This window comes from Drosophila teissieri, chromosome 3R (assembly GCF_016746235.2).
Source record: "Drosophila teissieri strain GT53w chromosome 3R, Prin_Dtei_1.1, whole genome shotgun sequence".
Taxonomy (NCBI): domain Eukaryota; kingdom Metazoa; phylum Arthropoda; class Insecta; order Diptera; family Drosophilidae; genus Drosophila; species Drosophila teissieri.
Window position 1 is genome coordinate 20,917,844 of NC_053032.1, and position 19,317 is coordinate 20,937,160.

General features: G+C 43.9%; 1 protein-coding gene across 1 annotated transcript; it reads left to right on the forward strand.

Moving 5' to 3' along the window:
* Positions 1-265: 265 nt before the first annotated feature.
* On the forward strand, positions 266-18,926 carry LOC122620490 (lateral signaling target protein 2 homolog). Its single transcript, XM_043797973.1, has 5 exons — positions 266-927; positions 15,495-15,635; positions 15,701-16,441; positions 16,510-17,567; positions 17,660-18,926. Exons 1-5 carry the CDS (start codon positions 892-894, stop codon positions 18,636-18,638), a joined length of 2,955 nt encoding a protein of 984 aa, XP_043653908.1. The 5' UTR covers positions 266-891; the 3' UTR covers positions 18,639-18,926.
* Positions 18,927-19,317: the final 391 nt, after the last annotated feature.

Consider the following 19,317-nt stretch of genomic DNA (forward strand, 5'->3'; position numbering starts at 1 on the left):
TCCTACATGCTGGAAATAATTCCATATTAAGCAGGTTTTAACGCTGCTTAATAGGTTAAAAGTAGATCCCAAATTGGTAAAAGTTAATTCATTTACAAACTGTTGAGCGTAATTATGTAATTAGCTAAATGCTTATGAACAACATTTTAAGACAAGAACATACAGCAGTACCTTATTGCTAGTGCGAACGGTGCAGAATATTTTTAGCTTTCGCAGTATTTACCCGGTAACCGCAGAACGCCACACTGGCAGCTACTAATCGCAGACTCCGTCTGGTCACATTAATCGAAAATATACTTTGCTGCGAACGCACGGACGCTCCGCTGTCGACGGAAATCGCATCGCAACGCGAAGGGCGGATGAGTGCTGCGCGAGTTTAATGGAAAAGTTTGCAATCCGAGTCGCCCGACATTCGAGTGGTCAGCCTCCGCTTTGACGCACTGCCTCAGCAGGCCTCCACAGGACAACCGACGCAGTTTCCGCGAGGGAAATGCAGCTCCACTTAATGAGACCGTAGAGTCACGCGTGTGAGGAGCACGAAAAGTGAAAAAGCGAAAAAGCAAAAAAAAAAAAGAAAAAATAAGCGAGAGAAGAACAACAAAAGGCAGGAAAGCAAAGTGCGAAGAGGCCGAGGCATTTAAACAAAATTCACAATAAGTGTTAGAATCAGTAATGTGCATTTAGCAGTTGCCAAACAAATTGCATTTTTTCTTTGTTTTGTTTGGCTCGCACGCGCTTGTGTTGGTGTACAGTGAGTGAGTGTGTGTGTGTTTGTGTGCGCGAGAGCAAGGACAACAAGAAAGAGCAGCGGAAGAGGAGAAGACGAGCAGCAGAAGGAGGAGCAAAAGCAACAACTGTGGAGCTGCAGCTGGAAAAAAAGAGTCTCCTGCGATGGACACGTTTAAACGTTGGCTAAACAAACCCAAGGTACAGTTGTTGTTTTCTGCTCTTATTTTCGCATAAATTATCAACGATAACCCGATTAGTAGTGCCCTCTTATCACTAAAAATAATAAAAACAAGCGAGAGCGCAGCGCAATTAATTAATAGTGAACGGAACGGAGCGCGAGAGAGAGCAACAAATGGTGTCAAATGTGGCTGTGCCTGTGTGTGTTAACTGTGCCGTTGTGACGTCAGCCTTTGGCCCTGGCTCATTATAATCTAGCGCCCTCTCGCTCGCACCCTGTTAGCCAGCTGGGTTTTAACCGCATTTCGTTTCCGATGATTAATTCGAATTCGCTGACGTTGCAGCAACTGCATCTCGACGTATATTGTTATTGTTGTTTTTTGCACAATACGTGTGTGCAAACGGCACTCTCAATTCAAATTGGAAACACTCACCAACACATGCTCACCCACATGCACATACTCAATGTAACAACAAAAACAAATATGGCGCCAGTCCGTTCGTGTTGCAAATTACAAGCAACAGCAGCTAAAGCCAAAGCCAACTAATTTATGTATCTACGCCTGGTAATTTGGGATCTATTCTGTTCCGTTGGCAGCGGGGAAATCCCTCGCTATCTCGCTGTGGAAAATCACTCGAGAAAACAATGTCAAAGCTCCAGCGAACAGTCTATTTATATCCCTCCAACTTACAGTTGAAACTAGCTAAGACGGATCGTTTAGATCCTATTTGAGGATATGATTTAACCTCATAGATATCTTATGCTAAATATATTATATCTTGCCAAATACCTTAATCATTTACCACATTTCCAATATGTCTCATATGGTATATTGTTATTATCTTTCATTTTAGCATAGTATCCTGAAATGCTATAATATGAAGTGTTTATTGAACTTTTTCGTGAGTGAACTCATGTTGCTCAGGAAGAGAATTGTCCCTTGCACACAAGTTCGTCTGTTTCTATTTTAAGAGCCCCCCAATTTCGGGTGTCTGGAATATGTGTACACGGTAAATGTGAACCGCTAGACCCTAGCCTCCAAAAATAAATCGCCGATGGAGCGAGTTTCGTGCCCCTCTTACAATTTTCCTCCCGATCGCTCGTCAATCAGTCAATCCGTTTGACATTTTGATTGCCGTCGCCAGATTTCTATTTGTGCGCGGTGCTCAAGAGTTGGAAAAATGGAATTAGAAGCAATTTACACGCAAATCCATTAAATCAAAGGCAAACACCCTATATGGCTATATGGATATATGTACATATGGCTATGGCTGTGCGGTGTGTATTTCTGTATTTGTGTGTTTGTACGACCTCGGTTACCTGGTGCTGGAGGTCAGTGTCGAGACTTTTGTCGGGTGTTGGTTGGGGGGGCTCCTCCACTCTCGGAATCGAATCGAATGGCAAACAGATGTCTGGTCTGATCTGATTTGGTTTGGTCGGGTCTGTGGGCAGAAGGGCCTCGGATGTTTACGTTTTCGAGTGCTCAATAGCCGGGAAGATATTGTATTGTATTGTACTGTATCTATGGCTGGCACTTCGATTAGATAAGATTGCGCTGAGGGGAGTGGGTGGGATTTGCCTGCGCAGCACGTTTAATCGCAGGTGATCGAAGGGGCTTGGTGTTTATCGATTAACGGGCTTGGTGTTTATCGAATACCGAACTGGGAATGTATCGTTCAAATCGCAATTTGAAGCACGATTTCCGTATGTTTCCCATTAACAAAGTGGAAAGTCAAATTTATGCTTCTTTGAGACTTTTATTACATACCTATGGTCAATTAAATGCCAAAAAGAGGTGTTTTTTTTATAACCAACTTTTATGAACAATTTTAAATGAAAACTTAAATGGAAACTACATTTCAAAGCCCCTGATCTTATTAACAAAAAAAAAATTAAATCCCATAGTGAGTTTTTTTTATATTTCCTTAGTTTTTAAATAACTCTTTTGCCATAAATAATTGAAAACTTCGTTAAGACTGTTAGGACTTGGCTGCATGATTTATTACGCTCTAAATGCATTCGGAAATTCCAATTGGCTTTGCAAAAGTGATCAAAGCGAAATGGAAATACGGTTTTCTTCGGTTTACTTTCCGGATGCCTTGTAGTTAGTTGCTCTCTCTACTTTGCTTTGTTAATTAACACACTTCCCCCCATACCCTCTTCCCCTTTTGGCGCCCACCTCGCATGCAGCTCATAAGTAACGGTACGTTTTCCTTATTTTCTTGGTGGTGGAAAATGGCCCGCAAACGAAACGGAAAATCCACACAGACGTCTTAAGTTTCTGCTTTTCTTTCATACTTGGACATGTGTGTGTGTGTGTTTGCAACTCTTTCGTCTGGCATCAACATCACTGCTCTTCTTTTTCATTCATTGACTGCACACAATTTTTCCGCCGCTGCTTCCTGGTCTTCTCGTCTCTTTCTTTTCTTTTTTTTTCCTTCTCGTCTCGTCTTTGTGATTGTGATTGTGTCAACTTTCTTTCTCCTGCAAAGTGAGATTCTTGGGCCGAGGTCGCTTTTGTGGCGATTCAAAAATAAACAGAAACAGCACGGCGGTAGCGTTGCCAGATGTGTCGCAAGGCATTGCCATATCGAGTTGCATAATCCGAGATTGCTTTGCTTTGTGGTGTGTCAACCCTGTCCGCTGCATTCTATTGCAGCAACGAGAAACTAGCTAACACTGAATGAGTAATTGTGGCGATTTTAACGCGAAGGTTTTACTGCACCAGGAAATTCACTCAGCTTTCAAGAATACCAAATAAGAGAGATGGTTTTGCTTTGTGGTGTTATTTATACTTAAAAGGATATAAAATGCTTAGAAGCTTGCTTATAAGTGGCACAGATTAATGAGGCGACGTCCATAGAAGTGTAATACCTTTCGGTAGAGTATGCAGTGAATGTAATTGTTTTCACTCCGTCTGTGCATATAAATTTTCATAAAAACGAAACCGACAACGTGCTGAAGGCAGACAAAGGCGAGGAGAAACCGAGACAATGGAGGCTGGGAAAGAGGCGACTGCCCCGAAACCCAGATCCCAAAAAACGCGATCGGATCCGCAGTCAATGGAACTGCCAACTGGCAACTGGGGGCCACTAAAAACTCTGAAAAAAGGCGGCACGCGCCACAGGCGTCTGTAATTGATTATCTCTGATGTGGTGGCCACTCGATCTATGGGCCCAAAACCAATAGCGTTACATCATTCTCCCATATTTAATTTGCTTGCATAAATACAATATACAATATATATTCCCATCTAAACTCGTACACCGCACATATAGGAAGTATTGTAAGCAAACACTTTTGTGTTTTTTTTTTTGTTTTTTTTTGCATGCCTTTGGATACTTGATTATAAATGTTTGACGATGAATGCATAAATGTATACGTAACGTATGTACAATAATATAAAGCGAAAATAGTGGGTGCGGACTGAATCGTATTTGTGAGTGTCTGCCGGTTGATCAGCATTATTGAGCACATGGCTCAGATTCGCATTCGTAGTCAGATTGCGATGGCTGGGTTTTCCCAGCAGTACTGAGACAAAGGCATTTGTGATGTTCTTCTATGCTATTCTGCTATTGGCAAATACTGTGTAGTTCCTCAGCTTGGTTTCTGGTGTTTTTACTCGCTGCTTTTTGGCTGGCCAAACGATATTTCTCTGGTGTGTCTTGGGTTTGTGTGCTTGCCATAAACTCATTTGAAGTTGGCATTGAATTGTTTTACGGCCCGAATCGCCAAGAAACAAAAGTAAGTCATAAAAAAGTGAAATCTATGGGTGGCTGGCAATGTCTGATTTTTGTATTTAATCGTTGATGGTTTGGGTTTTTTTTTTTCTGTATCGTTTCTACAATTATTTTCGGTTTTTTCTGAAAGTCTTGAACTCCCTCGGATTTTGGAGCATGTTGCAAAGGTGTGCAATTAAAGTCTGTTGCGTCGTCAGCACGAAAATCGGCCATTACCACAATAAACTCTGACTTGTGGCGTACAACAAAAGCATAAAAGTAAAAAATTACCCACAAAACAATTAAACATGAGCTGGCAAAATGGAAATTACAACAACGAAAGCCGTTTAACAATTCAAGCCTAAGAAAGTCATGACTGGACGACTATAACTAGCTGAATGAACCAAGAAAATCGACGGGGGGAAGCTATCTCCTTAGCCAGCTTTATAAAATTCACTTATTTACGCTTTCTTAACTTAAACTTATGGCCGAGGAAACGAGAGCGAAGAGTAAAACTTTTCTGACAAAAGTGAAGGAAGTTAAGTGCCAGAAAAGGCAGCCCTCTCGGTAATGGCAACCGATTATAATGCCCATTTCTGTTTCAATGATGCGGATACAGTGCGTTTCGCAATCCCAACCACATTATGAAACGACCTTACAAGTAAATAATTACGATAAATAGAAAGATAAACACCATAGAAACCTGTTGAGGGAGAGCTCTTATTACCCCAATATTTTGTGTTCACTTGCTTGACTTTGTTTGCTTTCAAAGCATTAAAGCTTCTTTTTTAACTAACCCCATAAAATGTGCGGATCATCATTAAATGCATTAAGAACGTACATACGTTGCATATGTTTATTCATTCAGTCATTCAGTTTACCCCATTTAATGCAATCTCTACCATATTTGTTAACTCCATTTACCGCTCTGCTGTTCTGAAAGCAACTACATATTACACCTCTTGTACAAATAAAGCAAGTTGCCTCAAGCTCATTTTCACCATCTGCGCCATGAATGGACTCGGTGCGTATACGACCCGTTGGACAACACATTTAATGCACTGCAACAATGTGTTTGTAGCTCTGTACTCGTGCTTGTGCTTGTGTTTGTGTTTGAGTTTGCTTGTGGTTGTGAGAATGTCTGCTTGTTGCTCGTGCCAGCAACAACAACCAGAACAACAACTACAACGATAGTAGCAACAGAAACAACAACAGCAACAACGAGAGCAACCTGTATCTGTATCTTGCGGTGCATTTAATTTGGGCCATATTGACATGTGCCGCCACTGCCGGCGTCACCGTTAACGACTTTTGCTTCTGCTCGCCGCTGGCCTCAATTCGGCGTTCTAGTCTGGTGGAATATAAAGTAAAGGCCGCCAAGGTGGGCCACAAATGTCGACTGTTGACTGCCAAGTCAACATTACGAAAGTCTTGATAAACAGCATTCTGATGGAAGTCGCCTGAAGGCGACTCTGAGATACCACTGACTGGCTGCACGACAGGCATTTGTCATTTCTAATCACTATTCAAATTAGGAATTAAAATGTTGACTGGGGCTTACGCTAAAGATTTTAACATAGATTCGACTCATAATTATCGTTACACGGGTATCATTAGGTTTATGGCTAATTAATTCGAATGGAATCTTTGAAAGGAAAGCGAAATGTCATGATAAACAGCATTCTTTCTTCCAATCACTGTTGAAATTATAGGAAAACGTGATGACTACAGCTTGCACGGCAATCTGAAAAGAATTTGACATAGATTAGCCATTGATATTATCATAATTTTTATCAGTTTCAGAGGTAATTAAAGCAATCTTGGTTCTGATGGAATTCCAGGCGCAATAACTCAATGTTCGCAAGAATTTATCAAAGAATGTGTCAGTTCCTGTAAATGTTCTAGTTACAAACTATGTGGAACAAATTAGTTGTTCTTATTATAAGAAAGGCGAACACTTCACAATTTTTTGTAGCACCTCTATTAGATTACAGCATCTAATTCCACACTTTTGCACTTGAGGTCATCGCATTGCGAATCTCTTGAGCGTATTCCTCTGAAACGACGGCACGTGATCGGGCTTTTTACTTCGTCACATTCAGCTAAACCATTTTATTTGCTTTGGATGATTTAATCAACTTGTTTTGAGTGTCTTGTTCCCTGACCCTGCTTCTAATTTCCCGCGGGAAACACTTATGACAAAAGGCGAGTCTGTCTCTTTTGTCAGCTTACTAGCAACTTTTCCACTGGGGGAAAAATATGAAATTAACACGAAATTAGTTGATAATACAGACCACATGTGTCCAGTGGTCCCTGGTGTCCAGTATTCGTGATCCACGCGCTATTTAGTGGGTTTAGTGACGCATTAAGTCGGTCCAGAGAATATACACAATATACTGATAGTGGAAATCTACGTATAGACAATGTGTATTCATGAATTGAGCTCACGTAGCTTTGTGAATCGTGCCGAAAACACTGATTCTACAGAAATAGTGACTAAGATAGCTTTGATCGATTGAAAAGGGAAAAATGAATTCACAACTCTCGTGGAACTTAAATATCTATTAATTTCACATGGACTTCATTGTTTCAAATAGAAGAAACCCGCGAATTACTTTTTTTAACCTATTTAATGCAGTAAGCAAGCAAACCTAATCAGTAAAAGCTATTCAAACTCGATTTATTTACATTAGTGGAGAATCACAGCTGATAGCTATATATTTATTTGTTTAAAGTGGGTGCTTGTTTTTTCAGTCATGAACCTATAAGCAACCTATATTATTACCGCAAACAGGAAATAATTATATGCAACATGATTATGGCGATTACAATGATGATTTTCAATCGAGATGTAATGGTATTGTGAACGTAGATTCTCTGAGATCCCATCGATTAAGTCGTTATCTCAATAGCTGGCCGCGAGCTTTCCCATGACATTATTTCCTTCTGAATATAGAAACTTGAGTAATTTTCCACTGTTACTGGCAATAAGTATGATCTTTTCATTGTGATTGCACATCGGGCATCGGTATTCGGTTTGTCGCGTCTTTATCGGACTCTAAAACACATGTAGTCCATTTATGTCGGCTATATCTTACATTTCCGATAAGATTGTGTAACATTTCCAAAACGAAAATCAAATAATTTAGTGCACGCTCGCGGCTCTGCTTGGTTGGGTTCCCTTCTTTTATTTAGCTCAGTTCGATTATTTTCTTTATTTACTCGCCTTTTTGCGGAAGGCAGGGCTTGTAAATGCTGGTTAAATATTGGTTAGCAACTTAATCCTCATATTTATTCAGTAATTTCCTGTTACCGCTGCTGTGCAGCCAACAAATACAAATACAGAAACTGAAATTACTTTACAATGTTTTCATAGTGATGGCGGTCCGTGTTATCACAACTGACGTCGACTGAAGGCTGTCAGGGCCTTAGTCGTCTTATTGATCACTTTTCCCTGCACTCTATCACTCCACCAAACTGATAATTTAGTTTTACAGGTCAAGCATGGCCCGTTGGCCTGCGATGCACTGCCGAAAACCCCGTTCCACGACTGAAACTCTCTGGTTGTTGCTCAATTCCTGACCCAAGGTGGACCACCACTTGGTTCATTGGCCATCTCGGCGAGGAGATTGTGCCAAGGCAGTCTACGTGCCCGCCGTCTCCGTCGTCACCTCCATCGCCACCACCGCCGCCACTACGAGCGATATGTCAATTATTCGTTACGCTTTTTGCCAGACGTGCAGACAGTTTCCCAAAATAAAAACGCTTTTCAAATGGCCAAACAAACGGTCAGTCGGGGAAAAGTAAAAGCGGTGAAATTTTCACATTCACAACGAGTCGATCTCCTCGAGGAGTCTGAAGTGAGTGCAATGGCCATTCCACTCCACTCCACTCCACTCCAGCTGCCCAGTCACTCCACAGCTGTGGACTTGGAAGCCACTCTCCTACTTTCGAATGGCGGCGGTTTCAATAGCGGATTGCATTACGCCCGCCAGACACCGCCGGCCATTGCGTCCCACTTATTACCTAATCCCAAACCCAATCCCAGTTCCAATCCGAATCCCGATCCGCGACAGAGAGCGCCCTTGCTTATCAGTTTGCCGGCGACACTTTGTTGCACAGCAAAATATCGCTAATATTAATTGTTCACATCGCAAAGCCCTTTTCTCCCAGTGCAACTGCTGATTACGTAAGGCGGCACAGCGCGTCTAGGTCTCACTTTTTTCTTGCCGTGTCTGTGGCCAGCATATCAATGAGAGGAGCGGGAGATCGGATGCGCGTGTGGACGCCAACGCCCACGTACTGCACGTACAGCTGGTCAACTGGAGACCGTCCCCTGCTGAAATCCGCTGTTTGGTTACTCAATTATCGACACTTCCGAGTGCCGGACGGACGCACTTTAACCCCCGCTGGAAAGTGAAAGCGATTTGCGGTTTATCCTCTCAGTTGTCATTGTCGGAGTGGAGCAGGGGGTATTATCTATCGGTGGCAGTGTCAAGATTATTAAATACCAGTGGCAGTGGCAGTGGCTCACAGCCACATGGAAAATCCCAGCCAGCTGCAATGGGAGGAGGAGAAGAAGCCATTGAAAAGCGGTGGGGGAATCGAATCCACATTTCGATACGCACGGCTCCAGAAAGGTGAAATGTAATCCCTAAAGTTTAAGGTTAATCTGATTAGTGCTACTGCTGTGCCAGGGGTTTCCATGAAGTTATTAAAGTACTAGAAAGTTGCGAGTTTCTCGAACGCTTGCTATCGAGTGACACTCTATAAAACAAGTTTGTTAACTTAACTTAAACTTAAAATGTTTTCTGTATAAAATATAAAAAAATTTTTGCAATATTTCATTAAATCGAACTTCACAGATCTTAATCATTAAATGCAAATAATTCAACCGGAATCAACCTGTTGATCCGATAAAGAAACAAAACAAGCTGCGAAATAAGCGGTGACAAAGTGATTTTAAAAACGTGTGGCCCGTTTGGTCTCAGTTTATCATCGATTGCGACACATTTTTGGGGCCTCATGAATATGCAATGGGGCTGATGATGTGACCTCTTTCTCCGCCCGACTCCCCCCTCCCCCTTCTTACGCCCACAATGCCCAATCTTTCCGTCTTTCTCCGCTCCCGAGGTCTGCCGCCCATCCATTATTATCCAATTTATTTAATGGGTTTTATTGGCATTCGTCTCTTGGGCGCATTTTGTCATCTCTTCCGCATTGATTTGCCTTCGCCAGCTGTTTTCCGCTCTTTTTCCCTTTTCTGCTTCTGCTTCTGCATTTACATTGGATAATTTCGATATGCAAATTTTCCGTTCGATTTGTTAAGAAACTGAATTAATTATGACATAATAAAAAGGCCACTGGTTTGGCTGCATCTGATCGTATCGGTGTTCGCCAGCAAAGTGTGAATTTTGTGGACAGTCAAACGGTTCGTTCAACTCCGTGCAGTTCACCAAAAATAAAAATCCTTAAAACGACTTCCGGTTTATCCGTTTGCAAGGGTTATAATTTGTATAATTTACCCGCGCACTTTGTTTGCCCAGAGTTGAATGCACCCGCGATAATTCGATTTATTTCTGCTCGGTTTGTACATTTACTTCTTATTTTCGCTGGCGGATTTGAATTTTATGCTTCTTGGGCTGCAATCACTATGTTTGGCGATATGTCCTGTATAAAGCATATCCGTTGTTCCCTTTTGGTTGCCATGTATTTGTACATAAATAACCATTTTATATATAGGCTGGCTATCTGCTGTGCTGATATTGAATCTTTATATTTACGCGAGTAGCTTTCGTTTGTTTATCAAGCTCATTTATTTATATACGATTTGACCGTGACTCAGTTTTCACTCGGTCTTTCTCTTTTTGTCTGGTGGATTGTTTGCTTGCATAGGGGATACAGCGAAATTCCTCTTAAAACATTAAAGATGTTGTAATGCAACTTCTATAGAATTACTGTATATCGCTCTGCGCATTTAATACCTTAAAGGTGTTGGTTAGTCATACGAATGATTAGCTGATTAGCCGATTCCTAGAACTCAATCTTCGCATTCCGAGTGGTTTTACCCTATATCACAAGCCAAAAGGGGGGTGTCTAACAAGTAAACCTACACAATTGATTAGAGTTACAGGTCTTCTACTGCTTTCTCACAGTCTAAACAATTGCCAGTATTAGCTGCGACGCATTTTCCGATAGTGTTTATTACCGGTTAATAATAGTAACTGCAAGTTACCTTTTCTTCATCTCATCGTGCTTCGATTTATAAGTATTATAGTTAGCTGATGAGCGAATTCACGTGAGATTGCTCTATGAATGCAAATAGTTTATAATTATTGTTAACTTTTCCCATTTGTTTTTTAATTATATTTTTTGGCGCATTCACGTGAGTATCTTCGGTATAAATGAAATAAATGTTTCTAAAGCCATTCAATTATATTTGCATTAAAAAGTAATTGATTTTTGGTTTTGAACAACATCGCATGACAAATTCACGTGAAATTATTTGATCTGTTGAATGCGAAACGTTAGATGAGAAATTTTGAGTAGCTTGCCACTTTTAGCACTTGCATTTGATATTTGAAATTTGAGCCAATTAAATTACTCGCTTAATTTGCAGTCGAGCAGCGCGAATTGTGCAGAAATTGAATTCAATTGATCGGTGGTTCCCAGCTCGAGAGGTAGTTTTCAGTTTTCCAGACGTATCCCCTCAATTAACCGATGACAGCCAGGTGCCGGGACCAAATTGGAATCGTTAGGGGGTCACGACATTCGCCCTGCGAATTCACCTCCAGCGCCATTTTTAGAGAATCTCCTCAATTGGCCAATGCAAAATGTCCAATTGAAATCGTAGCGAAGTGCCAGCAGTGCCAGCTGTCTTAAAAAGTACAAATCGTGCGAATATTCCAATGTCAAGTGCGTGTTTCAGTTCCACTGAGTCCTTTTTGCGTCAGCAAACGCGCCCTGGCTTTGGTCCTTCGAGTGCGAAAGCCTTCGGGGCCAAAGGGACAGATATTCGTTCACATAGATATAAATACAAAGGCTGGCTGTCTCGCCTGTGTCCTTGCCGTTGGCTGCCCTCAAGGATACAGATACACATACAGATACAGATACAGATACAGATGGTGGGGCAAAGGGGTGGAGAAGCAGCCTGTTGCGCGTGTCATGGTCACCACTGCGGACAGCTGTGACGTCAGGCAGATGTCCTTATGGTCAGATGACTGAAATCGCACGCTCGTTTGCCTCATTTTCAGGATAATTAATTTCTTTAACTTTGCAACACAAATTTCAGTAAGGCATAATTACTTAGCTTGCATTTTAAAATGAGTGAACAAACAAATGAGTGAAGTAAACAATTGACTGCCACCAATAAGTTTTAAAATCAGGTCACTCCCAAGATCAGTACTCATAAAATCTAGCATTTTTTCTTAAATTATAAAGACTGTTTAATTTTGGGTTGGCACTTGCTGATAAACCGTTTTTGTTACAATGTCTGCAACAGCGTGCAATTAGAAAGTTGAACCCACAATATCTCATTACTCATAATTGAAGGCTTTGACCGTAATTCTCAACTGGCGGCGTGACTACTTCCTTTTATGATTTGCATTTCGAGTTTGCTCAGGCGTCGTTTATTTTCCTCTTCAACTGGAACTAAAAGTGGTTTCTCACCCACATCCAATCCACATCAAGTCGAGCAGCAAATTTCAGCAAGTTTCACCTCCATTTGCGATACGGCTCTATATCGCAAGGCGTCCATATGAGTGTTGTTCTGTTATCGTCCGTAAACAGCAACTGGCTGGTAGGTGGGGCGAGCGGAGAGGTGGGGGTTACTCACCCTTAATTAGCTGATTGAACACAAACCAGTTGAAACAACAATTAAAATACTTGACAAAGGCAGCTTCCAGCCGGGCGATATGCAAATAACCCCGGTGGATGTGGATAAACACAAATGCGCTGCTCAGATATTAACAAATTCGGATATGAAACCAAAGGTGTGGTCTGTTTTTAGAGGTAAACAGTGTCAAAGAACTTTTGCCATATCGCCTGCGAATCAATTCCTCAAATGTTTGCCCTCTTTCTGCCTGAATTTAATGTGCAAATAAAAGTGCCTAATATTTTATCACGACTGTGGCAAGCAGCTTGCCAAAATTCAAGATTCGCAATGAATAAGTCACGAAGTCCCATTTCCTCTCAACTTTGCCAGAAGTGCCAGCAAAATCCTTGGAGTCGTACCTCCTCCAACTTCTGTTCGCTTCGCTTGGCTTGAAGCAAGCTTCAAATTTTTAATTACCATTTAACATTTGCCTTTTTGTCAGCCGCTGTTGCCGGGGTTTTTAACTCTTTAATTACATTTGGGATTTGGCTAAATGCTTTTATGTATTTATGAGGCATGTAAATGGCTTTTGATAATAATTCATTATTAACTTCAAGGCTCAGAGTACAGAGCGAAAGAATGTTGAGTCGCTTTTCAGTAAAAGTATAATTAGTCTGCATGCTTATCACAAGCTCTGACTTACTGAATGCATTAAAATTCTTCAACACACTGCAAAGTGTAGGCAAATTTGTAAATTATGGAATAATGTGTAGTTCCCCGGTACTACGTATTATCAGTATTATTTTTTATCAACTATATTGGGTACCTTCCTTATCCTACCTACATATATGGCACATTCTCATACATGGAACTCCCTTCCTGCCCCGCGTCCAACCAGTTTGTGTCCAAATTGCGACGCTAATTAATGGCTACAACGACTGGCACTTACAAAAAGTGGCTGCCGTCGACAACGTTTTGGCCAGCGTCGTCATGACGGCCAACAGAATATGGGAATGGGAGCGGGAATTCCGGCGGGGGTAGTGCGGTGGTGAGGGGGGTCTTCTTGGGCAGTCATTGAACTATTTACGCATGGCCTTGCTCAATTTATATAATTTATAATTCTCAATTAGATTGCTTATTCTTTTTCTGCCACCACTTTGCTGCCATTCCCCATCGTGTTTCGCTGGCAAAGTGAGCGACCGAGGCGGAGAACAAAACACACGCCAAATCGAACCTCAAACATTTTTAGAGCTTTGCCCATTCGATTGTTGTGTAAACAAATGGCAAAAAAAAAAAAACAAAGGAATACAAACTTTACCCTTGGGCCTATGACGAAATGTAAAAAACGAATACAAATACGAATACGAGTACGATATTCTGCATTGATTCATCGAATCGCGTGGGGTGATTCATTCATAACCACTCACTTGCAATGGCTCATATGGAATCATAATTACTTTTTCATACTTCGTGGCGTAACTACACGATAAAAAACAATTTCTTAATTAAAATGAAAATGTTAGGAGACATAGGAAACATTATGTTTTTAGCTCTAATCAATGTCTCAATGATTTCTTCCAACTGAAATTTACGTTCACCAAGTTTAGGTGCCATATGAGTGATTTTTTTTATTTAGTTTTTCCATGTGTGGAAATCCAACTGCTATCGTAATTAGTCTTTGTTGTGGCACAAATTTCCCTTGAACAAGTCACTAGCTGTACCCAGTACATATATTCGTATTCGGATTCGTATTCGAATGTGAGTTAAAGTTTTGTGGACGCCCGCCAACACCTCGAACCTCCGGCTCATTGACAACCGACTACCTTTAACTCGCAAACTCGCAGCAGCGAGCCAGCGATAAAAAATAAAAAAAAAAAACAAACCTGCCGAACTGCGCAGTTTTGGGTTTCGAGGCGGAGAGTCAACGCTTTTGACTCGGACTCGACGTGTTTACCTTTATAATAAACACATTTCGCTTCGTGCATTCGTTTCCTTTCCACCACGGCCAGCTGCTCTTGCCGCTTTCAATATTTAAGCGGAGCACATATGCGAAACACTGAAACACTGAAACAACCGAACAACCCAACAACAACCTGACAACCGAACAACTCACACACAATGGCCGGTGAAAACAAGTTCAACCGCCGATAACTTGCTTTATCGCCAGGCTCTCCGCCCCTCCGGCACCTCACCATACCCCGTACTCGCTGGTTAGGTACATCTCGTGCGATTTGTTGGGGTTGGCAGCCCCGCTTAAGTAGAGCCACGTGATTTAATGGATCATTGAGATTTCAGACACATCGCGGCGAAGCCCACTTGTTGCATGTTGAATGGGAAAAAGCTCATCCAAGATTGCATCATCCCAGTGGGCTGGCTTCCCCTTTGCTCCTCCTTACACATGAGGCACATAATTGTTATTCGTGGCATCAGCTTACAGCAGCGGTTGCAAAATCGATGGGATGATCTTACAGCGGCCAAAACTAGATTTTTACATTCATTCCCCACTATCTTAAAAGTCGAAAAGTTTGTTACCGACTTGAAGAGTGTCATGTAGTTACTAAAAATAAGATGAATATTAGTAAACAACTCTGCGGATGAGTGATTTTTCATACAAATATTTAAAGAACATTTTTCGCAATTCTCTCTCTCTCTTTCCGAAAGCAAAGTGTGATTTATTATTTTGAGCCGCATTGTAAGGCCCCAATATTAGCATACGTGATATGTGGATCTGTTGTGAAATCAACGAAAATTAGTGGTGCTAATTAAGCCGGTCGTATGTATGCTTGGATGATAGCGTCTACGTGTTTAGTGGCTTATTGAGTCATCCTTATCGCCATTCGGCTATCGTGTACCACATCCAATACAACGGCAACCCCATCATTACCCATTGCAGTTGTCACACGATCTCTCAAGTTCAGCAATCACCCATTATAATTTGTTGCACTCGCGGAGCGATAAGCTGCCATTGAGTTGAGTGGGGGGAAAACGAGAGACAGGCAGTGCTTATCTACGTCCAATTACTCATCCAAATTGCATCTCCATTTTATTTTTACAGGCTGATGACAAATCGCTGCTGGCCCGCTTCTTCCATGCGGATCGCTCCCTCACAGCGGTGGCCAGTGAGTTGGACAGCTTCGATGGACGCGCAGAGCCGGATCGATGCACCAGACTGGTCAGCAGACTGCGGCAGAATCAGGTGGGTTTCGGCCAGAGTGGAATCTTAAGTGAACATCAAAAACCAAATTATATTTTTGTTAACAGGACAAAGTGCTGGCCATCACGAACTTGATAATGGAGGAACTACTCGGCGAAGATCGTGATCCTCGTGCCTTTCGCGCCAAGTTCCCCGAGGAGGTACTCCAGGAGAACTTGGCCGGGCAACTGTGGTTCGGCGCCGAGTGCCTGGCAGCAGGCTCCTCGATCATGAACAGGGAGACGGAGAGCAAGGAGATGCGACCACTGGCCCAAGCGGTGACCAAGAGTTTGGGAAACGTGCGCGTCCTATTGAGGGATCAGTGCTTGAAGAACAATGTGCCGAACAGCAAGACACTGCATCTGGACTTGAACGATTCCACCACGGAGCAGCTATACGAGAGTCTGAAGATCTTCGACCGACTGTTTGCCGAGTTCGAGTTGAGCTATGTGAGCGCCATGGTGCAGGTGAAGTCTCGCCATGAGTACGAGATGCAGCAGTGGATAGGAGTGCTCTTCTCAGAAACGCTGCAGCGAGCTTTAAAGATCGGGCTGCTCGACCAGGATATGGTGGATGCCTTTGATCCCGGCCTGATGTTCTCCATTCCACGGCTGGCCATTGTTGCTGGCCTGGTGGTCTATGCCAAGGGGCCGCTCAACATGGACATGCCGGGCGATCAGCTGTCGGAGATGTTCCGTCCCTTCCGCACAATCCTCATCAAGATCCGCGATCTCCTGCGTAATCTCAACAACCAGGAACTGTATCAGCTGGAGAAGCTTCTGTGTACCAACGAGGACATCAACACTAAGGTGGGTTGAACTAAACTTAAAATAAAAAAGTACAATTTAAATCCTAATAAATTCTTTATGTATTCCAGGTGCCACTTGGCTCGAGCAGCATTGAAGCGCCCAGTCCAGAGCACAGCGCCCATCCTACGACCAGCAGTAGCCAAAACAATAACAACAGCAGTAACAACAACCACAGCAGCAGTAGCACCACCACCACCACAACCACCATTGGGACAACAAGTACGCACAGGACTGTGGAGCGGCTGGTGGATCAGCGAAACAACAACCATAATAGCAACAGCAACAGTAGCACTAATCCAACAGTGGAGGGAGCTACGCTGCGCTCTCCGTCCATGTTGTCGCTGTCGCCCACCAGCACGCCCACCGCCTCGCCAGCCCCCTCGCCCACACCCTCACACTCGATAGCCTCGACATCATCGGCGGCAACTAGCTCCACTAATCCGCCAGCGGACTGGAGCGATGGCGATGATGAGGACGAAGACGACGACGATATTGAAGTGGATGAAGAGGATCTAGAGAGCAGCGACGATGACACGGACGAAGAGCAGTTGCTCAAGGACATCGTGGCGGCGGACTGTGCCTCCGGTTACCTCATACCCAACACCAATCTGGGCAATCTGCTGCAGCCCCAGGAGGTTCCTCTCACGGACAACTTCGTGGCCAGCGAAGATGACGAGTACGGAACGGCAGAACAACAGGGTCACCAGGGACTCGAGGAGGAAGAGCCCAGCACCAGTGCTGCCATGCTGGCGGCCACCCGCACCTTGCAGCGGCTGCGCCTGCCCAGCAGCGACACCGAACCCCTGGCAGAGCCCACGACAATCAAAGCGACCGAGGAGCATATGCAGCAGCCAAGCGGTCGCCATCGGGAGAGTCACAGTCACCGCCATCACCAACGCCACCACCATCACCATCATCACCGTCATTCTCATCAGCATCGCCAGCCACATCCGCATCGCACAACGCGCAGTGGTCGCAAGCGTTGCAGCCTGGAAGCGGTGGATCCGGAAACAATTCAGCCCGAGCGTGAGCAGAACCTAGCCAGCGGCGATACCAGTGCCGCCTCCTCGCTGTCCGATGATGTGTCACTGGCCATGCGCAACACAACAGCGCGCCTCAAGTTCAAGTAAGTAGTATTATTGATAAAAATAATAGTCACAAGTTGTGGTTTTAATTCACTACTTAAATTATTAAACTAATACATTTTTCCATCAATAGAAGCACCGAGAACCTGCTGCACCGCCTGTTTGTCTGCATCGCCGGGGTGGCCGACCAGCTGCAAACGAACTTCGCCTCCGATTTGCGCCAGATCCTGCGCAGCGTGTTCCTCATGAACATGTCGTCCGCCCAGGAGGAGATTGACATACCGGAAAAGACAAAGGAGTCGGAGCTGTTCGAGTTCCGGGCCTCCGAGAACGATGTGATACAGGAGAGCGCCGGCTCCAACCAAAGCATTTACTCAGCCGAGGAAGTAAATCCCGAGCTGGACAACGTGTTCAGCGCCGGCGGCGGCAACCAAGCCACTGGTCAGCGCCATTCCGCCGGCGCCAGTATGCAGCGAAATAATACCATTGATCTGGCGAGTCAGCCTGGCGAGGGAAGTCCCAGTGGAGCAACGATGGCCACCAGTCGCTCGCATGTGACGCGTAGCCGTAGTCTGGGGGATCAGGAGGCAGCCAGCTCGGCCACTAGCAGCACTGCTCATCTGCGTCAGCAGGAGCAGCAGCAGCAGCAGCAGCAATTGCAAATCCAATTGCAGCGACAGCGCAACAATTCCGTGGGCAGTAACACGCCCTCAAGCGCATCTTCCACTAGCTCGAGCTCCGAGCAGAACTCCCCGGTGAGCGCCAGGAGTGGCAGCCGCCGACGCCTGCAAAGCAACAACGAAACCCAGATGCCCTCTTCGGCAACGAGCACCTCAGCCACGCTTTCCCCTCCGGCCTGGATACCCGATGGCAAGGCACCGCGTTGCATGGCCTGCCAGACGCCCTTCACTGCCTTCCGCCGGCGTCATCATTGCCGCAACTGCGGTGGAGTCTTCTGCGGCGTCTGTTCCAACGCCTCCGCTCCGCTGCCCAAGTACGGACTGACCAAGGCGGTTCGCGTCTGCCGGGACTGCTATGTGCGCGAGGTGCGCTCCGGCATGGGTGTGCAGGGAGTCCAGAGGGTACAGAGCGTTCAGGCCAGCGCCTCTTAGGGCTGGCCAATGGCGCTAGAAGGCGCAGCTGACGACCAAAAATGTGGCCGAGATGGAGGAAAAGCAAACTGTGAATCGCAATTGTTCCGCAAACATTGTTTTCTTTATTTTATACGTAATCCTAATCCCATGCGAAGGGGCCACATGACCACAGCCAGGGCCCGCGTATATAGATCATATATATCTTAAATATATATAAACCCTAGCTATATATTTTTTATTTCCAAACCAATGACCAACTGAGCGTCTATCAAACGAGTCTACAATAAAGCTTCGATTTAAACTAAACGATATTTGTTCATATCAGAAGATAGCGCCAGCTTTAAGTTCGGCTTGCATTTTTAACTATCACATTTTGTTTTCCGTTCTCCGTTTTGTTTTGGGACGTAGGGAAGCACCTTTTTAGAGTGGACAAGAGTTTTTTACCCGTAAGCTTTAACTTTGCAAAATCCTTTGTCACTAGCCAAGGCCTTACTATATGGCAGTTAGAGGTATAGATAAATGTATATTTTTCTAGCGCTGAGTATCAATGTGCGATTGTGCGAACGTATCAAGCTGATTAGTAGGCGTTAACTGTAGCAGAAATTTTTGCGAAACATTTTTTGTGATTTATCGTAATTTTATATGTATTAATTCGCTTATGTTAATTCGTTTCTATTTGACCTAGCTGGAATAAATA